Below are 25,311 nucleotides of genomic sequence, written 5' to 3' on the forward strand. Positions count from 1 at the left end.
ATCAAAAAGATCTAGGGATCTAAAGCACAGCATGGTGACTATAGTTAATACTGCTGCACTGTATACTTGAAAGCTACTAAGAGTGATCATAAATGCTCTTACCACCAAAAAAAGAAAAAAGTAACATGTGTTGCAAGGGATGTGTTAAACTTTATTACACTAATCATTTCGTAATATAAACATAAATCATATCATTGCACTGCTCACTTTAAATTTATATAATGTCATATGTCAAATATATCTCAATAAAGCCAGGGAAAAAAAAGATAAATATCTCCAGCTCACAGAAACTCTTCCAGAGAACACAAAAAAAGGGAGTACTATTGGACTAGAGATTATCTTATTAAGTGAAGTAAGTTAGAAAGAGAAAGACAAATACTGTATGATATCACTTATACGTGAAATCAAAAATATGACACAAATGAACTTATCTACAAAACAGACTAACGGAGGACAAATTTATGGTTGCCAAGGTGGGGGTGGGGAGGGATGGATTAGGAGTTTGGGATTAGCAGATGCAAACTACTATATATAGAACAGATAAATAACTAGGTCCTGCTGTATAGCACAGGGAACTACTGTCTAAATAAACTCTAGTCCTGTAATAAACCATAACAGAAAAGAATTTTTTAAAGGGGGAACACCGTTCAAGCTATTTTATGAAAATGGCATAACCTTAACCAAGACCTTACAAAAATAATATAAGAAATCATAATTACAGAATACTCTTATACATAAATATGAATGTAAAAATGCTGAATAAAATATCAGCAAATTGGACAAAGCAATGTTTAAACTGAGGGTTTCTTAAAAGTGCAAATTTGTTTAACATCAGAAAATTAACAAATCAAGTGAGAAAATTATATGATTTTATTCATAGAGGCAGAAAATTTGTGTTTTTTGTGTTTTACTTTTTAGTGCCACAGGTGTGGCACATGGAAGTTCCGAGGCTAGAGGTCAAATCAGAGCTAAAGCTCCCTGCCTACACCATAGCCACAGCAACACAGGGTCCGAGTCATGTGTGCGACCTACACCACAGCTCATGGAAATGCTGGATCCCTGACACACTGAGCAAGGCCAGGGGTCGAAACCCACATCCTTATGGATACTACTTGGGCTCATTACCTTTGAGCCACAACAGAACTCCAAGGCAGAACATTTTTGAAAAAAAATCAAGTACCTATTCATGATTTTAAAAATTCAACAAACTAGGAATAGAAGAGGGTTTTTTTTTTTAAATTCTGATAAAGAGTATAAAAAAATCTACAACACTATACTTAATAGTAAAACTTTGAAAGCTTTCCCTCTGAGATTGGGAATGAAATAAGGATGCTTGATCTCATCACCTTTATTCAATACTGAAGAAGTTAAAGGTATAGGATAGGCAATGAACAAAAAATTACTATCATTCACAGATTACCTCCTTATTGATATATAAACACAACAAATTATTAGACTTGAAAATAGCGTTTAACATTATTCATTGGATATAAGATCAAATGTCAACTGAATGTACAAGTCAACTGAACTACATGCTTACAACTAACAGAATTCAGAAAGAAAAAGGGACCACTTATAACAGCTACAAAAACAAAGTATCTAAAGACAAATCTAGTAAAATCTAGTGAAAAAAAATCTCAAAAATTGTAATACTTTCCAGGGGGTCATTACGGAAGATTACATTGAAGGTGAGATATACAGTGTCCATGGACAAGAAGACAATGTTAGTACAAATGACAATTCTCTCCAAACTGATCTACAGAGTCAATGCAACTTCAATCAAAACCTTGATTTTTTTTTAAATAGTGACCATAACAATATTGATTTTTTTTTTTGGTCATTTCTTGGGCCGCTCCCACAGCACATGGAGGTTCCCAGGCTAGGGCTCCAATCAGAGCTGTAGCTACCAGCCTACACCAGAGCCACAGCAACACGGGATCCGAGCAGCGTCTGCAACCTACACCACAGCTCACGGCAACGCCGGATCCTTAACCCACTGAGCAAGGGCAGGGATCGAACCCGCAACCTCATGGTTCCTAGTCGGATTCATTAACCACTGCGCCACGATGGGAACTCCTGATTTTGTTATTTTTAAACTGTAAACCTACCCTGCATTCATTACATCATTACTAAAACACACTTTTTTGAGGACCCAAATGTGAAAGATTAAACATGTGTAGGACTAGAGGAAAACGAAAGTGAATTTGTGAACTCAATATGCAGAATTTTTTTTAGCTGTGCCCACAGCATGTGGAAGTTCCTGAGCCAGGGATTGAACCTGTGCCATAACAGTGACCTGACCTGTGGCAATGACAATGCCAGATCATTAAGCAGTCGGTCCTGAACCAGTGTCACAAGAGAACTCAAGGATGAGGAATTTTTAAAAAAATATAAACACAGTGGAAGAACTCTATAAAACAAGAAGTTTCAATTTTAAAATTTAAAATATACCATAAAATAAAGTTAAAAGAAAAATATTTGCTATATAACAGCAAAGAACAAATTTTTAACATATAAAAAGTTCTTATAAATTTATAAGAAAACTCTTTTTTCCTTAATATCAGAAAAGATAAAAACTAGTAACTATGGCCCCCCAATAGACGGCAAACATGAAAAATGGCCTAGCACCACAAAGGAAACCATAAACAAAAGAAAAAGACAACCCACAGAATGGGAGAAAATATTTGCAAATGAAGCAACTGACAATGGATTAATCTCCAAAATATACAAACACCTCCCACAGCTCAATATCCAAAAAACAAACAACCCAAAACCAAAAATGGGCAGAAGATCTAAACAGACATTTCTCCAGAGGAGATATGCAGATGGCAAAAAAAAAAAAAAAAAAAGAAGAATGTTTCCTTGAAGCTTGCTCCAATGCCCCTAATCCAAGCCCAATCCTATAAAATGCTTCTCATATACAAACACACCTTGTTCCCCATGGTGTATGCCCTCCCTTGTTGAAACAAATACCAATAAACCAAATTGTTCTGTCAAAAAAAAAAAAAATGAAAAGATGCTCAACATCACTAATTATTAGAGAAATGCAAGTCAAAACTACTACAAGGTACCACATTACACTGGCCAGAATGGCCATCATCAAAAAGTGTACAAATAATAAAGGCTGGAAAGGGTGTAGAGAAAGGCAAACTCTCTTATACTGTTGGTGGGAATGTAAATTGGTGCAACGACTATGGAAAACAGTATGGAGATTCCTCAGAAAACTAAAAATAGAATTTCCATTTGATCCAGCAATCCCACTCCTGGACATCTATTCAGAGAAAACCATAATTCGAAAAGATACATGCACCCCAATGTTCATAGCAGCACTATTTACAATAGCCAAGGCATGGAAGCAACCTAAATGTCCATCAATGGAGGAATGGATAAAGAAGATGTGCTATATATATACAATGGAATATTATTCAGCCATAAAAAAGAATGAAATAATGCCATTTGTGGCAACATGGATGGACCTAGAAACTATGATACTAAGTGACATTAGACAGTCAAAGACAAACATATCATATTACCTATATGTGGAATCAAAAAAAAAAAAAAAGGATACAAATGAACTTATTTGCAGAACAGAAACAGACTCACAGACGTTGAAAAACTTATGGTTACCAAAGGGGACAGGTTGGGGGTGGGAGGGCTGAACTGGGGATTGGCATATGCACATGGAGGTATATGGAACAGTTGGCCCATGGGGACTTGCTGTATAGCACAGAAAACTCTACCCAGTATTCTGTGATAATCTATGTGGGAAAAGAATCGGAGAGAATGGATATGTGTATATGCATGACTGGGTCAATTTGTTGTATAGCAGAAATTATCACAGCCTTGTAAATGAACTATACTTCAATAAAACTTAAAAAAAGAGAGAGAAATAAAATATAGGGAGAGTGTCCTGGATTACCCAGCTGAAACTAATGTAATCAAGTCATCATTTAAAAGTGAGAGAGAGCTGGAAGCAGTCAGAGGACGATGCGTGATGATGGAAGCGAGCTTGGAGAGAAGAGCTGTGAAGAGCTGGCTCTGAAGATGGAGCAAGGAGACCACGGGCCCCGTAAGGTGGGCATCCCCTCGAGGCGGGAAAAGGCAAGGACATGGATTTTTTTCCCCCTAGAGTCTCCGGAAAGAAATGCCTCCTGACGCCCTGGACTTTCATCCAGTGAGACCCATATCAGACTTTTAACTATAGAATTATAAGATAAATTTCTCTTGCTTTAAGTCATTACATTTATGAGAATTTGGTTTAGCACAGAGAGAAAATTAATACAGTGTTAAATACTATCTTCTTCCATTCTTTTATTTGAGAAAGATAAAACCAACGTTGTCGAAATAATAAATTTAAAACTATGCTTTTTGAGGACGTCTATCCTAATCCCCCCAAATGCCTCTCCTTCTTTATTTCTCCCTTGTACACTTATTTGTTGCTAATTTACTTTATAACTGTGTTTGTATCAGGTATTTGCTGCTTGATCACTAACATCTTCTATGACGAGTTACTTAAGGTAGACCATGTACTCAGCTTTGTACTGAGCTTACTTCTCAGAAACGTTTTGAAAAGTTTCATTTCAGTCTTATGTGTAAGCACTCAAAATCCCCTAAAAATCTGACCAGCTTAGTAAATATTTAGAAAGTGGATTTACTACACTTTAATTTCATTGGATGTGTCCCATAAAACTTAGGGAGGTTTTACGTTTTTCCAGAATTTTATGGTTAACAAGTTCAAGGATGGTATGTATCTTTACCCTTACAGAGAGTAAGGCTGGAGGAAGATGTCTGGTCTAGACTAGGAGAGAAAGGAGAGAGTTTGGATATTCCCAAATCTTGAAGAAATCTGGGTACCAATAAGGCTCCAGTGTGGAGGATGGAGGGAGCCCCGATGCAGGATCGGCTCAGAGAGACTATTTGGAGGGTGGACTACTTGTATTGAGTCTCAAAATCAGCAGAGCTCTTTTTTTTTTTTTTTTTTGGCTTTTTCAGGCTACATCCCTGGCATATGGAGGTTCCCAGGCCAGGGGTCTAATTGGAGCTACAGCTGCCAGCCTACGCCAGAGCCACAGCAATACTAGATCGGAGGTGAGTCTGTGACCTACACCATAGCTCATGGCAGTGCTAGATCCTTAACCCGCTGAACGAGGCCAGGGATCGAACCTCAGATTCATTTCTGCTGCGCCACGACGGGAACTCCAGCAGAAACCTTTAAAAAGCCAGAATGACAAGGCTAGTCTTGGAAGCCACTGCTGAAATTTCTGAGCTCTACCAGAATTAAAGAAAAGGAAGCAAAGCAAGAAGAGGTCCGTTGGAAATGAGGATTTGGCATAATTGCAACCCTGGGCGGAGGCGGGGGAGGGCTGTTGTGTAAATGGGGTTCTGGGCAAGTCACCACGTGGCCAGACACCCCTTTCCCAGAGGCAGACCTGGCCCAAGCCCTCCAGTCGGTTTCTGGTACCTGGGTCTGCGAAGCTTTACAAAACGTGCTTCCCCTGATCTACAAACATAAAGTCGGGGCAGTGGGATTTGCCATTTCTGTGTCGTCTAGGCCTGCGGTGAGGATTAATTAGTGTTTTTAAAGTGCTGTGGGTTTGGTTTGGCTTATTTATTTTCTCAGGATGAAAGCCAGGACGCCCGCACCAAGCGTTAACAGCGAAGGTTTGATGCCTGTTACTTGAGACGCACTGTGTGAAGTGGGGTGGGCGGAAAACGAGGCTTGTGGGACTGCCGCCGGCATCAAAAAGGCCACATTGCCAAACACACTTTAGTGCTCCCTGAGGTGAAGGGGGCGCAACCAAAGCCTTTGAAAAATCAAGAGGGAGAAAAGTTATCTGTGTTTAGGCTCCGTGATGGAGGGGATGTCCCAACCTCCCCCCTCCCCCGCAAGGAAAATTTGACGAGCTGCCCAAGACAAATATCAGCAGCTAGAGAAGACACACAATTCTGCTAACTTTGTGCACACTGTAATATGAGCTCCTATATTTGATAAAGAATTGCAACCCTGGGCAGTCAGGGCCTCAGGGCTAAGAGCTGAGGAGAAATGTCACACACTAGCTTCTCTGACCCAGGACACGTGAGCATAGGGTCCAAGAATTCTGGCCCCCACTTCCACTAAGAACCTCGCAGCTTTCCAGGTATTACAATCCCACCAGACCCCTTTAAGCTGTTTTTTAAAAATAAATCTTGGTGGCTGAATTCCCGATTATGGAAGAACTGGGTGCTCATTGCTAAGAATTGAAACTGCAGAGATACACAGTGCAAAAAGTGCAGACACTGCACCGCCAATCCCAAAGCCAGGATATAATTGCTGTTTACTATTATTTGGACATATTTAGGGAGATAGCTCTTACTGTCCCCAATTTATAGGTCATAAAACAGATACCTCAAAGAACTGAGCCACGAGCTCACGGGAAATAAGTCAAAGCTGGAATGCCAATCTAGGTCTTTCTGGAGTTCTCACTGTGGCTCAGTGGAAATGAATCTGACTAGCATCCATGAGGATGCAGGTTCAATCCCTGACCTTGCTCAGTGGGTTAAGGATCCGACGTTGCTGTGAGCTGTGGTGTAGGTTGAAGACCTGGATCGGATCCCAAATTGCTGTGGCTGTGGTGTAGGCCGGCAGCTACAGCTCTGATTCAACCCCTAGCCTGGGAACCTCCATATGCCATGGGTGTGGCCCTAAAAAGACAAACAAACAAAAAAAAACCTCTTTCTTTCTGACACCCCACAACTCTGCATGTTCCATTAGCCTACCCGGCCCATCCCACACCGCCACCATCCTCAAATATGATTAACTACAAGGCCCCCACAGGGTTTCCATAACTAGCTTTACAAAGGGGATGGACCATCATCCATAGAGTCGGGTTACACATGCAGGCAAGGCTGGCGTCACGTCTAGGTCCAATTTCCCAGCTCATTTAAATGTGTCATCCTCGGAGTTCCCATCATGGCTCAGTGGTTGACGAATCTGACTAGCGACCGTGAGGTTTCAGGTTCAATCCCTGACTCGCTCAGTGGGTTGGGGATCCCGTGTAGCTGTGAGCTGTGGTGTAGGTGGTGGATGTGGCTCGGATCCCGCGTTGCTATGGCTCTGGTGTAGGCCGGTGGCTACAGCTCCGATTGGACCCCTAGCCTGGGAACCTCCATATGCCGAGGGAGCCACCCTAGAAAAGGCAAAAAGACAAAAAAAATTAAAAATAAATAAATAAATAAATGCGTCATTCTCCAGGAACATGCTGTTATTTGAGTGAGATGGTGAGACTTTTCCAGCAAAGCCAGCATAGAACAGAAAGTAAAGAGACCCCTGAAGTCAGTAGATGGTGTTTTATGTGCGACGCCTGGGAACCTCCATATGCTGTGGGTGCGGCCCTAAAAAGAAAAAAAAAAAAAAGAGTCAGAGAAGCAAAGCAAAGTGGGGAGGTGCTGCAATGGTGCTGAGGGGCAGTTTCAGTGGAATGACGGAGGTTGGAGGAGGCAGACTTATATTCCGTGTGTGTCTTTGGGCTGCTGGGAACCACTGACAGCGGTCAAGCAGGAAAGTGAGGGCCTCTGTCTGCGTCCTCTTACAACAAAGCCTAAAAGCGAAATGATCGCCAGTACCAACACCTGCACCTAGCATGTCGAGGGCAGGCCGTATCTAGAATAAATCACCTCAGGAGTGGCCAGCTGAGGTCAGGGAAGGGATCTGAGTTTGCTCTAAAGGGGAAACAGGGAGCAGCTCCAGGCAGGCAAACCCAGACAACTCTTGGAGCTCGAGCACAGCTCTGGCAATTTTACCACAGAAAATGCATGTGTGTTGGTGGGGGTGGGGAGTAAAGACTTTTTTTTCACCCCGTAATCATGAACAGAAATAACATCCCATTATAACCGTTAAAGAGAGGAGGCCCTTTCAATGCGAGAGTAACAAAGCTGTATGGTATCACTTTGAAGACGTGGCCTTTGGTGTGGAAAAAGCTAACATCTGTCAGGGCCCTTCATCTATAATCAAGCTTCTACCAGCAGAGTCTGAGCGCTCATGTGCGTGCATATGTGTCAAGTATCTACATACCAGGTATGTGAGAATTCTAACAATTCACAGAATACCACGTCCAACTTGCAAGGTGAGTCGTGGTCGCAGACAGAGTAGCGTCTTGACCTCAGAAGAGCCCAGGTCAAGCCTGTGAGGTGGGTGGATTCATTTTCTCAAAGGCAAACTAAGGCTCTTGAAATCACTTCTCCTCCAGGTGTGAGGCAGGTTGACTAGAACTGAGGGGAACCACAGAGTTTGCAGCTGGAGCACCTCCGATCCGGGTAGAGCGGAATTCATACCTGTAGGACCTCAGAGCCCAACTGGCTGGCATCATGACAGGCTCCCACCACTTTGGATGTTTTTAGCCTTTCCCATTAATCAACTTAAAAGGATATGGTGTTCCTGTCATGGTGCAGCAGAAATGAATCTGACTAGTAACCATGAGGTTGCGGGTTCGATCCCTGGCCTCGCTCAGTGGGTTAAGGATCCGGCGTTACCGTGAGCTGTGGTGTAGGTCACAAACATGGCTCGGATCCCGAGTTGCTGTGGCTGTGGCACAGGCCCGAAGCTGTAGCTTTGATTAGATCCTAAGCCTGGGAACCTCCATATGCCGCGGGTGCGGCCCTAAAAAAACAAAAGACAAAAAAAAAGGATATTATTCTGGTCCCTCAGGCTTTCTCACAGGTTTCCTCCACACCCCACCCTCTACTGCTGGAGAAAGACACTGAAGCCAGGTCAGCCTGCTAGAAAGAAACACTCGAAAGACATTAAGTGGGTGGGTGGGGGTGTGGAATAAACAATTCTTAGGTTCTTAGAAAGGAGGGAAGAGAAAAAGGTACTATCTGAACAGAGACCCAAACATGTCCCTCCAAAGTCACCTCAGAACAAAGCCTCTGAAGAGGAATAAAAAGTTTCCTCACAGGACACCTGTACAGCAGAAATGATCTGAACTGTACACTTAAAAATGGTGAAGAGGAGTTACCTTATAAATCAACTATGATTCAATAAAACTTAAAAAAAAGAAAAAATATATACAGCAGAAATCAGAAATGATCACAGCCTTCTAAATCAACTATACTTTAACAAAACTTAAAAAAACGGAGTTTCCGTCATGGTTCAGTGGTTAGCAAACCCGACTAGCAACCATGAAGTTGAGGGTTCGATCCCTGCCCTTGCTCAGTGGGTTAAGGATCTGGCGTTGCCGTGAGCTGTGGTGTAGGTTGAAGACACGGCTCAGATCCCGAGTTGCTGTGGCTGTGGTGTAGGCCAGTGGCTACAGCTCCAATTGGACCCCTAGCCTGGGAACCTCCATATGCCTCGGGTGTAGCCCTAAAAGCAAAAAAAAAAAAAAAAAAAAAAAAAAAAAAAAAAAAAAAAAAAAAAAAAAAAACAAAACAAAACGAAAAAACCCCACACATAGGAAAGCACACCACACATGTGACATGGGTCATGGGAGCCGGGATGGTGGGTAGATAAAAGTAGAGCCAGATTTGGGGCACCGAGAGGACCAGTGACCAATGAAACAATGACAGGGAACTTTCCAGGGAGGCAGGAATGGGAACAGCACAGAGAACAGCAAGAAGCAGTAGTGCCTTAGACTCAGAGGGGAAGTTGGGCTGAGCTGAGACCAGCCCAAGACATATTTATAAATATGTATTTGTCTATCAAGAAGGTCTGGAGGAAAGGAATAAAGAGGGCAGGGAAAATGCCACATCATCTCTTGGCTGATATTTTCAATTAAGGGAAGAGTGAGGATGACATTTATATGCTGGGTAAGTAGTTTCAAACATCTGTGTGTGATAATGTTAATTAAAATAGAACATAGCTTGTGACCACTAAGTTTTTGGGGTTTTTTTGTTGTTGTTGTTTTCTTTTTTTAGGAACAAAATGTAGGACGCAAGCTTAGGGTTTCAAAGGAGAGTGTGGATTCCCATCTGGAGGCACTTTTAAGTTCAAGAAAGGCTAAGAGACAGTAGAAGAAAGACTTTAACCTGTTGATCTAGGCATCTTTTGTTAACAAAGATTTATTGGGAACTTAATGTGATGATAGGCCTTGGGCTATGCACTGGGAATATGGCAGTAAATGAAAAAGTTATGAAGATCCTATCTTCATGCAGTTTCTATGCTTTTTTGGGGAGTGGTACATTTTATTTTAAAATTTTTAAATTGTAATAAAATCACCATGACATAAAATTTACCATCGTAAGCCATTTGTTTTCTTTTTACATCCACACCTGTGACACATGGACACTCTGGGCCAGGGGCTGAGTACAAGCTGCAGCTGCAAGCCGATGCCACTGCCACAGCTGCATGGGATCCGACCTGTGTTTGTGACCTACACTGCAACTTGCAGCAATGCCAGATCCTTAACCCACTGAGCAAAGCCAGATATTGAACTCACATCCTCATGGGTACTTGCTGGGTTCTTAACCTGCTGAGCCACAGTGGGAACTCCTCTTAACCATTTTTAAGTGTTCGGTTCAGTGACACTAACTAAACACATTCACCTTGTTGTGCTACCATCCCCACCATCCATCCTTAGAACACTTTCCATCTTATAAAACTGAATCTATACCCATTATGAAAAAGCTATAACTCCCATTCCCCTTTCCATCCAGTCCCTGTTCTGTACTTTCTGTCTATGATTTTGACTCTTCTAGGTACCTCATGTAAGCAGAATCAGATACTATTTGCCTTTTTTTGTGTGATTGGCTTATTTCATTTACCACATTGTCCTCAAAGTGTATCCATGTTGCAGCATATTTCAGAATTTCCTTTCTTTTTAAGGCTGAGTAATATTCCATCATCTGTGTGTACCACATTTTGTTTATCCAGGCTCCTGTCAATGGACATTGAGGTGGTTTCCCTCTTTTGGCTCTTGTGAATAATGCAGCTCAGGTTTCTGCTTTTGATTCTTTTGGGTATATATCCAGGTATGGAACTGCCAGATCATATGATAATTCTATTTATTTTTTATTTTATTTATTTTTATTTTTTTGCTTTTTTTAGGGCCGCACCTGCAGCATATGGAGGTTCCCAGGCTAGGGGTCCAATTGGAGCTGTAGCCGCCGGCCTATGCCACAGCCACAGCAACGCCAGATCCGAGCCGTCTCTGGGACCTATACCACAGCTCATGGCAATGCTGGATCACCAACCTGCCGAGAGGCCAGGGCTCGAACACACAACCCCGTGGTTCCTAGTCGGAATTGTTTCCACTGTGCCACAATGGGAACTCCTGATAATTCTATTTTTAATGGTTTTGAGGAGCTGCCATACTGGTTTCCATGGCAGCTGCACCATCTTACATCCCATCAGCAGGGCCGAAGGGTTCCAGTCATTTCACATGCTCATAATAGTTGTTCCTTTCCTTTCCTTCCTTCCCTCCTTCCTGTAGCCCTCCTAATGGATATGATCTAGGTGCTTTGAGACCTACTCACTCTTTAGTAGAATCTCCTGGTCTACGGGAGATCCTACAACCTCTGGGGCATGTGTGTGTGTGTGTGTGTGTGTGTGTATACACCAGTCTTCTGGAAATATTTTTCTCTAAGTGTCCAAGCCACAACCTACCAAGCATATGTGGCCATGGAAAACTTTTGCCTGTGCTGTTATTGTGCTAGAAGCACTTTAGGAAAGACGGCAGAAATCACAGCCGGTTATACTAAGAGCCCCACAGCAAGCAGCACCATAACCGGGTCACAGAGGAAGACAGTTCTCAAGCTTCTGTTTCTGATGCAGCTTAGTGAGTGAAGAGGGCTGGAGGCTTTTCATTTCTAGATGGAGCTTAGTGGGTGAGGACAGCTTATAACCATTATAGCGTAGGCAGCATATTCAGCATTTCCCTGGATGTTATACTGGTTTTTGCAGTGCATTAAATTGCTCATAAGTTGGGGGGTTTTTTTGTTTGTTTGTTTGTTTGGTTTTTTTGGCTTTTTAGGGCTGCACTGGTGCCATATGGAGGTTCCCAGATTAGGAGTCAACTGGAACTGTAGCCACCCCACCTACATCACAGCCATAGCAATACCAGATCTGAGCCACAACTGTGACCTTCACCACAGCTCATGGCAACACCAGATCCTTAACCCACGGAGTGAGGCCAGGGATCAAACCGGCATCTCAAAGTTACTAGTCATATTCATTTCTGGTGAGCCACAATGGGAACTCCAAATCACTCAGTAGTTCTAAAAATCATTCCTGCCACCCCTCTATTCCCTTTTGGCCACCCCGAGAGATTCTCATATGACTGGTTAGGAAATCACTGCTCTAGTGAGCCAGTTACACACTGGAATGTGTCCATCCCTAGGTGTGCCGGGGAGAGAAAAGTTTACACCATGGATGTAGCTCCACAGTAACTCATCACAAGTCTGCGCTCTTCTAACACAGCTGATCACGTGTTTCCCTAGCAATTTCTAGAACAATTTCTTTACATGCAAGAGACATGCAATGCAAATTTTTCTATTAAGCACATTAAAGAAGGAAAAAGCAACAGATGAAATTAAGATCAATGCATTTAAACTCAACACATCCAAAGCACTGCCATGTCAACAAGTAATAAATATATGTATGTTTTATATGTTTCAAACTAAGTCTTCAAAAATCCGATGTGTATTCTACACTTCCAGCACATTTCAGTCTGCAATTAGCCACACTTCAAGGGCTCAGTCATCACACAAGGCTTTCATACTGGACATAGTACTGCCTACCTCTGCTTCTCTCATGACATGTGTTTTCTCCAACAGACACAGAAGTCTCTCCATCCTGTAGCCATTCCTGCCTATCTCAGGGCACTTTCCTTTTCAATAATTCTATGTGGTCTTTATTCCATCCCACCTCTCCTCCAACTGCCCACTCAGTCATCACATAATCATCACCAAGTACTTGCCAAGGGCCAGGCACTTGTGTTAACTTATGAGGATGTAAAGATAAACAGGACATAGACCCTGATTTCCAGGTGCTCGTGGCTCACTGGGAAATGCGGGCACATGCAGAAGAATTTGGTGACTGCTATACAGAGCTACGTACAAAGGGGTGCACAGAGGAAGGAGCGCCGGCTTCTTCTGGGGCTCCTGGAGAGCATCTGGAGATGGTACATTTGGGCTGGGTTTTAAGGGGTAAGGAAAAACTGTGGAGAGGCAGGGAAAGGTGTTTTAGGAAGAGGGAAAAGCACATTCAAGGCCGAAGTAGGAAGATCTGCATGCTGAGAAACCGCAAGTGTCTAGGACGGCAAGAACATGGCAGGGAGGGCCTGGAGTGGGGCTGGTGAGGGGAGCTGGGCCTCGACGGCCTGATGACACTCTCAGAACTACTGTGGGTGATTCTCAGGGCAGGGAAATCTTAAGGCTGGCTGTAGCACAGAGTGGAGAGGACAGGAGAGTCAGGACAGCCTGAATGATGGGGTAGCAATAGGTCTAGAAAGAGGAGGACGCGGAGTTCCTGTCATGGTGCAGCAGAAACAAATCTGACTAGTATCCGTGAAGTTGTAGGTTCGATCCCTGGCCTCACTCAGTAGGTTAGGGATCCGGTGTTGCCATGAGCTCTGATGTAGGTCGCAGATGCGGCTCAGATCTGGCATTGCTGTGGCTGTGGCATAGGCCAGCGGCAGCAGCTCCGATTAGACCCCTAGCCTGGGAATCTCCATATGCCACAGGTGTGGCCCTAAAAAGACAAAAAGACAAACAAAAAATAAAAATAAAAGTAAAAAGAAGGGGATGTGAGCACCCAAGTGAATGAAGGGAGTATGAGGCACTATTTTCTGCAAAGTCTCATCATGGGGCATTAAGATGGAACCAGGGCAAAGGTCCTCACAATTAAGGCTTTCCAGGCCCAAAATCACAATGCAGGAGCATCAGGGCCACTAGCATGGAATTTTTTTTTAATTTTTTTTTCTCTTTTGGCCACACTTCCAGCATATGGAAGTTCCCACCAGGGATCAAATCTGAGTCTCAGCTGAAACCTGAGCAACACTGGATCTTTAATCCACGGCTCCAGGCTGGGGTTTGAACCCACACCACTGCAGAGACAACGCTGGATCATTAACCCACTGAGCCACAGCAGGAACTCCACTAGTTATATGGAACTATTACCACCTGCCGGGATGTGAGAGAGCATCAGATGGCCTCTTTCCTTGCAGGAATGGGTAGGGTCCCCTGTGGGTTCATTTAGGCAACAGGCGGAACCAATTTAAGTTTCAGGATTGCCAGGGAAGTCATGGGTTTCTAAGACCGAGCAGATCTAGGCAGCATCTCATCAGCCTGACTGGATGATGTGCTGGGTTATTTGACCTTGGGTTTTTTGGAAGGAAGGAGGCTCTGACACTCTCATTAAGAACAAGGCAACCACAACATGACATTTACATAAGAAGGAGGCTCTGAGATCCCATGGGTACTCCTTTAAGAGATGGGAAAACTGAGGCATAGGGAGGGAGATGGTTCATAAGGTCATATTGCTAGCAGGTGCCATGTACCCTTTGTGACACCAAAGCTACAGGGAGACCGGCACAGCAGGGGCCATGAAGAACTGTTTACCTTTAGAGCGAACTCAAGTGGAAGATGAGAAAGTTGAGCTGGAGACAGAGTAGGTAATAAAACTGTCTTTGTGAGTAAAAGAAAGAGATTTAAATTAGTAGCAATAAACAGGGTACTCACATGGTGAAACATCTACAAAGTTTGGGTCGATATTGTGCAGCAGCTCCATTCTGGGGGACGGGCTTCCTTCACTAGAAAAGAATTTTTTTAAGAAAATTGTTAACTTCCTCTCTCAAATGGGTATGAATGATTTTAATACTTCCTTTCCTCAGATTTAACGGGAAATAACAACTCGGTCATGAATTCAGAGGTCTCCAAAGCCTGTGGTTGGTGCATTTCGGGCAGTCATCACTTGTCTACGTTATCACCATGACAAGGTTGACATAACAACTTCAGTGTCATCAAGCACATGACAACTTTTTAGAAATGAGTCTTATGACCTTTTGTGATAAATAATGTGGCTGTACTTAAACATGGTCATTCATTAGGGCGGTGTAATGGGAACTCAAGCCATCCAGGGTAGACTTCATACTGTACACTCAGAGGGAATTGAACAGTATCTACCACAATGGCAGCGCCCACGTCGCAAATTTTATAACAGCCCACATGAGAAAAATGTGTCTTTTATATCTAAATTTAAACATAGAGCTTATATGGAATATAAACACATGTGCAATAGTTAAACCTCTTTAAGATTTTTTAAAAACCGTACGTGCAAATATGATCACACCCCACATGGGTGTCGAAAAGAAACTTGGAGAGCATTGAGTCCACCCCCTTCACGTTACAAATGAGAAAGGCACAGCTTAAGTTCTTGGCCGCATATTGGGTTGTGGGTGTTCTTAAAAAATTGGGGAGCATAAACACCACTGGATGTATGTGGGGTGTGTGTGAAGCACCAGATCATGTTGCTAGTACAGACTCAGTCTGATGGAAGAAGTTGTTACACAAAATTTCAGTTGTTAGTCAACATTTCAAGACTACTTGATAATCCAATAAAAAGTTGCAAAGTACTGTTAACACCACAGGGTTTGTCCACATCTGAATAATCAATAAGGCCCCTGAGGTAACCAAGGTGACACATTTTTAGGCAACGCAATGTCCATACTCCAAACTCACAGCTATTTATCTACAGCAGTAGCTTGGGATTTCCAGGACTGGTAAATTTTCAAAAGGTCTGGTTTGTGATTGGCAATGTTGTATTTGCCAAGTAAGGAAATGTTAAAATAAATTCATTAGTTAGAATCTAGGAGTTCTCATCGTGGCTCTTAGGCTGAGAATCTGACACAGTAACTGCGAAGATGCAAGTTCCATCCCTGGCCTCACTCAGTGGGTTGAGGATCTGGCATTGCAGCAAGCTGTGGTGTAGGCTGCAGATGTGACCTGGATTGGTGTTGCCATGTTTATGGCACTGGCCTCAGCTACAGCTCCAATTCCTAGTCCAGGAACTTCTATATGCCACAGATGAGACCACACACACACAACCAAACCAAACAAACAAACCCAAAAATCAGAAAAAAAAAACAAACAAACCCAAACAAAAAAAACAAAACCTTTTAATAACCATCACCATTATTTTATAAAATACAGATAGGACAAATAGAATCTCAGAAAAAGTAACAGTCCTTTAAATTGAACATATTTAGCTATAGTATTCTATAGGGTTTCCCTATTTCTCTTGGCTCCATACAACACCCTAACTAGAGAGTAGGAGGGAAATACACAGGGGCAGCATTCCCACCAACAGGGAAGGAGGGGTCCCGTTTCTCCACACCCTCTCTAGCATTTGCTATTTGCTGACTTGTTAATGATGGCCATTCTGCCCGGTGTGAGGTGGTTCCCTGCCCTGTCTTTAAGAGCACAGCCTTTCAGAGTCTACATCTCAATTCTACAAAGTTATATAAACTTGAGCCTTGTTTTTTTTTTTTTCCTCACTAGCAGAAGATGGATAAAAGAACCTACACACGGGTTGTTATGTGAATTAAATGGGGAGACATTTAAAGGGCTTCGGCTATAGCAAGTGCTCAATAAGCTGGTAGCTTAAAAACAATGACAACGCCTTTTGTTGCAAAATTTGGATCCTGACTCTAAAGGTGGAAAGACTATAAGCACAGATACAAGACACTAACCTAGATACAGATACAAAAGTAATATACAGATACAATGGATCATTAATATTCCAATCCATCCCTCTTGCTGGCAAGAGTTCCTCTTACGAAATACACTGGTGTAGCTGGAACTTTATTTTCTAAGACATATTATTATATTCTCTTCCATGTGAGGGTCTCTTTTTAGAAAAGCATCCATGTTAAATGTAGCCAAGTCACACAGTCCACTCACGAGCTATATCTAAAAAGATATATTACAATCTGCTGTTTAGGAATTTCCCCTATGTTTTTTAATCAAGCCTATGGTATAGTTTAGCTTTTTGAGCAACAGTATCTTCATTAGACTCTTGACTCCATTTGTAAAATTTAAATCTCTGAATAATGACTGGTGATGTTCATAGAAAATGACTTTTCAATGATCACACAAGTGCCTGAAAGGCCCTGGTTTTATCCTGCAAGGCAATGGATGTTTTTAGTAGGGCAAACATTTGGGCTCTAAGCTGATACGAATGAAGCACAGCCCCCTAATCAGCTTCTTTCAAGTAGGCACCTAGGGGACTGTTCAGAGACTCTTGCTTCCTGCACCAAGAATTAGGTAAAGAAAAAGAACTGCAACATGTCTCACTGACCACTTTATGCAGAGACCTACCTCTACACCTGTGACACAGGCATGTTTCATGCACTTTCATAACAACCAGACTGCAGTTGTTTGGGGGAGGTTATTTGTTTTGACCAAGCTAGTCTGAATAATAGTAGCTAGAATTTATAGAGTATCTAATCTATGCCACATATCATTTCCAATGCTGCGTGTGTACTATACCATTTAATCCTTGACATGACGATGTAGATACAACCTTGGCACAGAGCAGTCAAGTGACTTACAGGATCACGTGGTTGAGCAGCTGATAGAATTGGGTTTGGAACTCAGGCAAACTCCCCAATTTCCCACTCCTAAGCACTATGCTAAATTGTCTCCTCAAACATGGACATGGTCTCAGTGTCCTTTTGAATGTATTATGTTTCCATTTATCCAGCTGATGCTTAAGGCTCCCTTAACAGCTACCCCTACTCACTTCTAATATCTCTATTAACGAGAGAATTAGTCATTTTTCTCCATCCTCTCCTCTTAAAGATGTACATAAAATGGTGTATACTCAACTGTCCCTGATGACTTTCCAGTATTCAATTTTAATTCACCTCAATTTCATGTTTTCTGGATTCGTGTTTTGAAAAGAGGGCAAGGATGCACTGATCAGTAACTAGCTTCCAACATGCTATAAATATTTTCTAAAAGTCTACAGTTTCAGACACTGAGATCACAGCACTGTCCATTTATAGATAGAGTTTCCAGTTTTTGACTTTCATTTTCCAACTGGTTAAAGGGTGGGGCAGTAAAACATTTCCCATAAATAAATGAAGTGCTGTTATATTCCATACTTCTGTTACCACTAGCTGCTGACCATCTGTCATAAAAAAGACACGCCCTGGAAGGCAGTATCAAATTTTTAGAAATAGAAATAGCCACGGCAATATTTCCTTTGATGAAATTTTCAAAAAAAATATTACTGATTAAAAAAGTCAAGAAACACCCACAGAGTAACCTCCATCCTGTTCGCCTTTTGTCAGCATCCGAAATCATCTGCATCATCTTCACCTCAAGGTACTGAATTATCACTGTGTTCCAGGTGCTATGCTAAGTGTTCTATGCATATTCTGCCTCCTCACAAAAGTGCCTACGAGGGAGGCACCACTAATGTCACATTTTTCACGTGGGGAAACTGATACTAAGAAATATTAAGTAACTTGCCCAAGATTACACAAATAATAAATGGAAGAGATGGAATATGAACCAGATCTACCCACAGAGTTTGCATTTTCAACCAGCATACTAGCAAAATTCCTTGCAGGACTTATTTTCTTTGTTATGTGGGTGAGGGTGATGTGGGTTTGTGTAAATTCCACGCTCCCTTAAAAGCCATTTTAACATGCAAACATTACCATGAATAAACAGTTTAGCCATGGACATTATAAAATTTTGACTAAATTTGGTGAGGAAATACATAACTTAAATTCATCTGATGTCAAACTACAGATGAGGAGAAAACATTTTCATGTACATTTTTACCAAGGAATCATTACATTTCTAAAGCAGGCTTAAGAAATATGCAGTCGTATTAAGAATAACTGAATCACACTTTTATTACAATCGTTCCCCAGTCATTACCGAAAAATAATTGGTAGGACTTCTGGGTTAGCATCAGGGCAAATGAGCAGAACCTAATATGCCTTTTTTTCCAATTTCCATTATAATACCCATGAAGAATTACAGAAAGATGAAAACTGGCAAGAGTGTTGGAAACTGAAGAGAAGACCAGATGCCAAAGTCCTGAGGGCATTTTCACTAACGCCAATGCTGAAGCGATTAACAACATATTCTTGGATTCTCCCATAAGAATCCAAACCTGATCACCAAAGACAACAGAAAAAGATGGATTCACTTGGTCTTCCCTCTAGCTATAGAACTCAGGGGCCAAGCTAAAGCAAAAAGGGACAGTGATCTCCCATCAGCTGTCTTCAGAGCTAGCCCATCACGCCTTTCCTCCCTCATGGCCAGTTTCTTCCCTCTCTTTGCCTCTCCAGGCAGCAAACACCAGACCAACACGAGAGGAAACAGAAGAAATGAGGCAGCTAGATCGCCTCCTAGAATGTGATGGAGCCAAACAGAAAACATCTGAGATAACCCTCGGAGCACTACGTAACTCTGCACATAGGGTAGAAGCACTTTTGTCAAAAAGGGTGAAGTAGAGAATCAAAAAGCCCATCACTTCTTCAACAGTTTGCTTTCACTTGACCGCAATGGCTACATATTCAAAGACTACATAGTTTTTGAATGTAGGACTACTGGGTGGTGTTCACCACCATTTTTATTTCATAAGCCCTTTTTCTAATGCTTCAGTTCCAGGTTCTAATGCTGTTTGTTTTCTACACTGGAGAAAGAGCCTAAGGACATGTGACTGTCCAGATTTCCGTTATTGGTGGCCATCTACATTTGGATCTTTCCACACATTTTGCCTTAAAAACATAGTCAAAAGGAAAGCAAGTAAAATCACCCAATGCCCAAGCCTACAACATAAGCAGAAGACAGAACATATTTAAACCTGGAGGGACATGAGGAAATAACCATCTAAGACCTGAAGGGTCAGGGCTGGTGTCCACCCTGGGGAAGAGGCAGGCTGGGATCATGCTAAACTGGGCACGCGGTACAAGAGGGGAAGAGACTCAGATCATATGTGATAAAATAAACCCAGAAAGAGAGGGGTCCCCCCCACCCGAGGGACTAAAGGTCTGCCTGGTACCAGGTGGACCAGAGGACTGGCTACTGGGGAGTCACAAGGAAGTGGCTTGGAAAAATGCACAGAATCAGAATGGCAGTCCCAGGCAGGTGGCAATTCTGAGAGAAGCAATTGAAGAACGGGTCTTTTGGAAGGTGGATGGTAAGGGAAAAGAGAAAAAGGTAAAAGGTTATGATCCCAATGAAACAACATAATATTTATTACAGAATCACAAGAAGGCAGACCAGAAAGAAAGGGGCAGCACTTATTACAGAAACTGCACTTCAGTGGAGCAATAGAAGAAGGGGCCCTTGAACTAAGAAATAAACTATCTAAATCACACCCCAACAGATCATCTGCTATTGCAGGTCCAGGAAAACTAACATATGTAAACAAAAACAATAATGACAAAAAGGGCTCAACATCTAAACAAAGTTCCCATAGAAGCTAAAATAAATAAATAAATAATAGCAGAGGAGAATTCAAAATTTTGGCAAATGAAAATATTCTCCCACTATGTAAAAGAAAAACCACAAAGCAGAAGAAAACATTTATACAATATCTCAACAGGAATTAAATATAATCAAATCAGCATTGCCTATATGAAGGAAAGAAAAGGAATTAAACATTGAAAAACTCAGATGCCAAACTAAGGGAAGAAACTGAAAGAAAAATCAAAATCTCAAACATGAAGGGTTTAAAAGTATATGAAAGAATACAGAGAATAAAAATGAAAAGAGAGAGGTTAATTAATTCAAAGTAAGGGGAAAAAAAGAAAAAAGGATCAGAAAGAAACTTACAGAACAAATGTATGTAAACCAGATTCTATAATATCTATAATTGGAGTCCCAGAGAAATGCAAAACAATAGAAGATAAATGTAAAGCTGTAAACTCTGAAATAAAAGACCTAGATTCAAGTAAACTCTGAAATAAAAGACCTGGATGAACAGCTGGAAAGAACCCCACTGTGCATCTGGGAAACTGACCTTGTATGGTCACATTTGACTCATACCTAGTAAATGCCTTAGACTTTAAATAATAATAGTAGTAATAATAAAAATCTTCTGGACCTCCAGGCAAAAGGACCAAGTCACTTCCGAACGAAGTAAGATCAGGGTGACATTAAATTTATCAACAGTGGAGTTTGCATCGTGGTTCAGCAGTTAATGAACCCAACTAGTATCCATGAGGATGCGGGTTCGATCCCTGGCCTTGCTCAGTGGGTTGAGGATCCGGCATTGCCATGAGCTGTGGTGTAGGTCAAAGATGCTACTCGGATCCAGCACTGCTGTGGCTGCGGTGAAGGCCGGCAGCTACAGCTCTGATTCGACCCCTAGCCTGGGAACCTCCATATGCCGCAAGTACGGCCCTAAAAAAAGTTTAAAAATAAATAAATAAATAAATAAATAAATAAATAAATGTATCAGCAGCAACATGTGAAACAAGTAGAGTGGGGTCACAGTTTCAAAAAACTTAAGAAAAGTATGAGATAAAGATTTTATATCAGCTGAACCACTTTGCTACTATTTTTACTATACAGGTAAAAATTCAAAGAATCTTGAGAAATCTATTAAAGAATGATTTCTTCCAACCAAGAGATAACGGAAAACACTCTAGAAATGAACAAGTGGTGAGTGCAGAATATATTATCGTAGATTTAAAACAAAAACAGAACTGTGGACAAGGGTAGAAGAAAGCATTATATAGTATATGCTCTGATGAAATAGAAATAATGCAATTAGAAATAAAACTGAAAGAGAAAGGCAAGAGAAAGAGTAAAGCTGAACAAACTGTTGATTTCCTTATAGGTAATGCGTGGGAGTGGAAGATGGCATTTAAAGCTGACAAACCATATAGTAGAATCTCAAAAGGGAATAAAGGAATTATATAACTATATTATTATAATGGTGACACTAGAATAAACTATACATCACTTAAATATTAAAAGAACTAACAAAAGATCAAAGATAAAAATAAATATAACATAAAATAACATGGCAAAGCTAAGAATAAAAAATTTTATAGTTATAGCAACATACATAAACTCACCCACTTCTGACTGGAGCACAAAGAAAAACATAATATTATAGCTAACAACTGTAAGACACACGTTCTTTTTAAGACCACACAGCAGCATAGACTCCAAGAAAGTAGGAGCAAGTCTCAAGTCTAAAGTGACTGAAATAATAAAAAGTATGTCCTCTGAGAATAGCATTAAAATAGAAATTAATATTCTAACTGGAGAAAACCTGAAATATTTGGAAATTAAACAACACACTTCCAAACACGTGAATCAAACACCACCATCTGCACCATTTCCACCCTTAAACTGAACAATAATTTTGACATAAATTCTACCTTGTCAGATACCAAGACTGTAATCTCGGCTTTCTCTATGTCTGCAGGTAAACTTGGTACACGTTGCTGTAATGGTACTTACCAAAAGGCAAGGAGAAAAGATTTAATAATAATTCTTTGTCAAATTATTATTTATGTTTGAAAAATATTTATCCATATGTGAAGATTTTTTTAAAAAAACCTTACCATGTATGTACATCTACTGCAAGTCACTTTATAACATTAAACCAACCGATCAAAACATGAACTACAATTAGGGGAGTTCTCATTGTAGCTCAGCAGTAATGAATCCAACTAGTATCCTTGAGAATATGGGTTTGATCCCTGGCCTCACTCAGTGGGCGAAGGATACAGCATTGCCATGAGCTGTGGTGTAGGTCCCAGATGTGGCTTGGATCTGATGTTGCTGTGGCTGTGACATAGGCCGGCAAGTGCAGCTCCCATTGGACACCTAGCCTGGGAACTTCCACATGCCGTGTGTGTGGCCCTAAAAAAATAATAAATAATAATAAAATTAGGAACTGAGGATAGGAAAATTAAGAAGTGGTGGTAATACGAAAAGTAATAAATATATAGATCTATGCGTAATTTCTCTGTATGTGATTACAAAGTTGAATGCAAGAAGAAAACTCTTTTGAAAAGAAGACTTACACACAACAATTTGATAAAGCTCAAAATAATTATGCTGAGTAAATGAAGCCAGACCAAAGAGTATATTTTGTATGACCCAATTTATATAAAATTCTAGAAAATGCAAACAACTATATTGATAGAAAGTAGGTCCTCATTGCCTGTGGATAGAGAACCAATGATGATGGGTAAGAGAGAGGGAAGGAAACTTTTTGTAGGTGATGGACATGCTTATTTTGATGGCAGCGATGGTTTCATGATTGTATGCAAAATTAAAACTTAGCAAATTGTACACTTGCAATATATACAGTGTATTGTAGGTCACCTATGCTGCAATAACATAATTAAAACATGCATTTAATTCACTTGCTAGGATTTGTGTAAAGTATGTTTAATGCCTTATTAGTTGAAATTGTAGGGAACTGAGAAAAATGCAATGTCAATTATTAAATATTAGTTAAATAAATGTTAATATGCCTTCCAAAAAAAGAAGACTTATAAGATTTACAATGTTATATTTCATAAAGCTTGGTCTATGATCCGAGACTGAGTTAAAAACACTTGAAACTAGGAAATAAATGGGAAAATATGATCAGAAAAGCAAAGGCACAGTAAAATTTTCTTTGGGTACCTCTGCTTCTAGCCAAGATGGAGTAAGAAGCAGATGGGACTTACCATCCTAACTCCAACAACCTAAAGAAAAACAGACAGAAGATATGAAACAACAGTTTTCAAAAGATGACATATCAGGCAAAGGACAGTGATCGCAAGTGACAGGAAATGAAAGAGGTGAGTCTTATCACCTTGAAAATGATAGGATTCCAAGCCCTGGTGCAGGAATGGGGAACCAAGGCATAGCCCAGTGGACTCCCTTATTTAAGAAATGAGAGCCAAGGGAGACCAAGGAAGCTAAAGTTGATAAGACATCGTGTCAGAGAAGAGAACGCTGCACAGAAAGGGAACCCTGGAGATTTTCAGAGGTTCCCCTAGGAATATTTAGCTGAGCACTAATCAGATATACTTGAGGGAACTACTCATAACTAGATAAAAAACCATCTGAAAGGATTAAAGGGACCATTGCCCAACATTCACATGGGGCTGGGAATAATAGCATCTGTTCCCATCAGCCAGACTGGAAAAACTTATAATTCACTGGGCACTGGGTAGATTACTAGGGAGGTTTTGGCTTAGTAGAGAAGAACAGTTAGCCCTAGACTGGGCACTGCTCTGGACTTGCCTAATAAATCATAAATGCAATACCCAGAAGGATCAAACTGTTTTCAAGTAATTTAACTGCATCTCAGAAAAATGCAAGAAGAGTCATAACAATAAACAAATATCCAAGAAGGTAAAATGTACAATGTCTGGCATCAGATCAAAGAGTAAAAGTCAGGGAAACATGACCCATAATGAGGTAACCATTTAATCACAACCAACCCAGAACTGACACAGCTTTTGGAATTAGGAGAGGACATTGAAAGTTATTAAATTATATTCAGTATGTTCAGAAAGTTTTACATAAAAACAATATAAAAGACCCATATTGGACTTAACACTGGGGAAAATCCACAAAGTGGGAGATGAAAAACATACTGGATGGAGGCAAAAACATTCTTGAACATAAAACGAAGCAATATTTTCTTAGATCTGTCTCCCGAAACAAAATAAATAAAAGCAAAAACAAACAAATAAGATCTAATCAAACATGAAAGGAAATGATCAACGAAACAAAAAGATAATCTACAAAATGTGAGAAAATATTTGCAAACAATGCAACTGACAAGGGGTTAATCTCCAAAATATACAAATAGCTCATACAACTCAATATCAGAAAAACAAGCAACCCAATCAAAAAATGGGCAAAAGACCTAAATAAACATTTCTCCAAAGACAACATACCATGGCCAAAAGGTACATGAAAAGATGTTTAGCACTGCTACTTATTAGAGACATGCAAATTAAAACCACAGTGAGGCACACCTCACACTGGCCATCATCAAAAAGTCGACAAATAATAAATATTAAAGGGTGTGGAGAAAAGGGAACCCTCCTATACTGTTGGTAGGAATGTAAAATGGTGCAATATGGAGGTTCCTTTAAAATCTAAAAATGGAGCTACCATATGATTCCACAATCCCTCTCCTGGGCATGTACCCCCAAAAGATGAAAACTCCAATTTGAAAAGATACATGCAACCCAATGTTCATAGCAGCACTATTCACAATAGCAAGACATGGAAACATTCCAACTGGCCTCAACAGATGATTGGTTTAAGAAGATGTGGTATATAATATATAACACACACACAACACACAAGGGGAGGAATGTTACGCAGCTGTGAAAAAAGAAT

At 40.9% G+C, this 25,311-nt stretch overlaps 1 protein-coding gene across 2 annotated transcripts in view; it reads right to left on the bottom strand.

Annotated features, from left to right (window-relative positions):
* ARSB (arylsulfatase B) overlaps positions 1 to 25,311 on the bottom strand; it is a 166,364-nt gene that overhangs the window by 50,381 nt on the left and 90,672 nt on the right. For both annotated transcript variants that reach the window (XM_047778172.1, XM_047778173.1), the window contains exon 6: positions 14,653 to 14,723. In XM_047778172.1, the coding sequence (XP_047634128.1) occupies positions 14,653 to 14,723 (71 nt within the window). The remainder of the gene's footprint in view (positions 1 to 14,652; positions 14,724 to 25,311) is intronic.

Source organism: Phacochoerus africanus, chromosome 4 (assembly GCF_016906955.1).
Source record: "Phacochoerus africanus isolate WHEZ1 chromosome 4, ROS_Pafr_v1, whole genome shotgun sequence".
Taxonomy (NCBI): domain Eukaryota; kingdom Metazoa; phylum Chordata; class Mammalia; order Artiodactyla; family Suidae; genus Phacochoerus; species Phacochoerus africanus.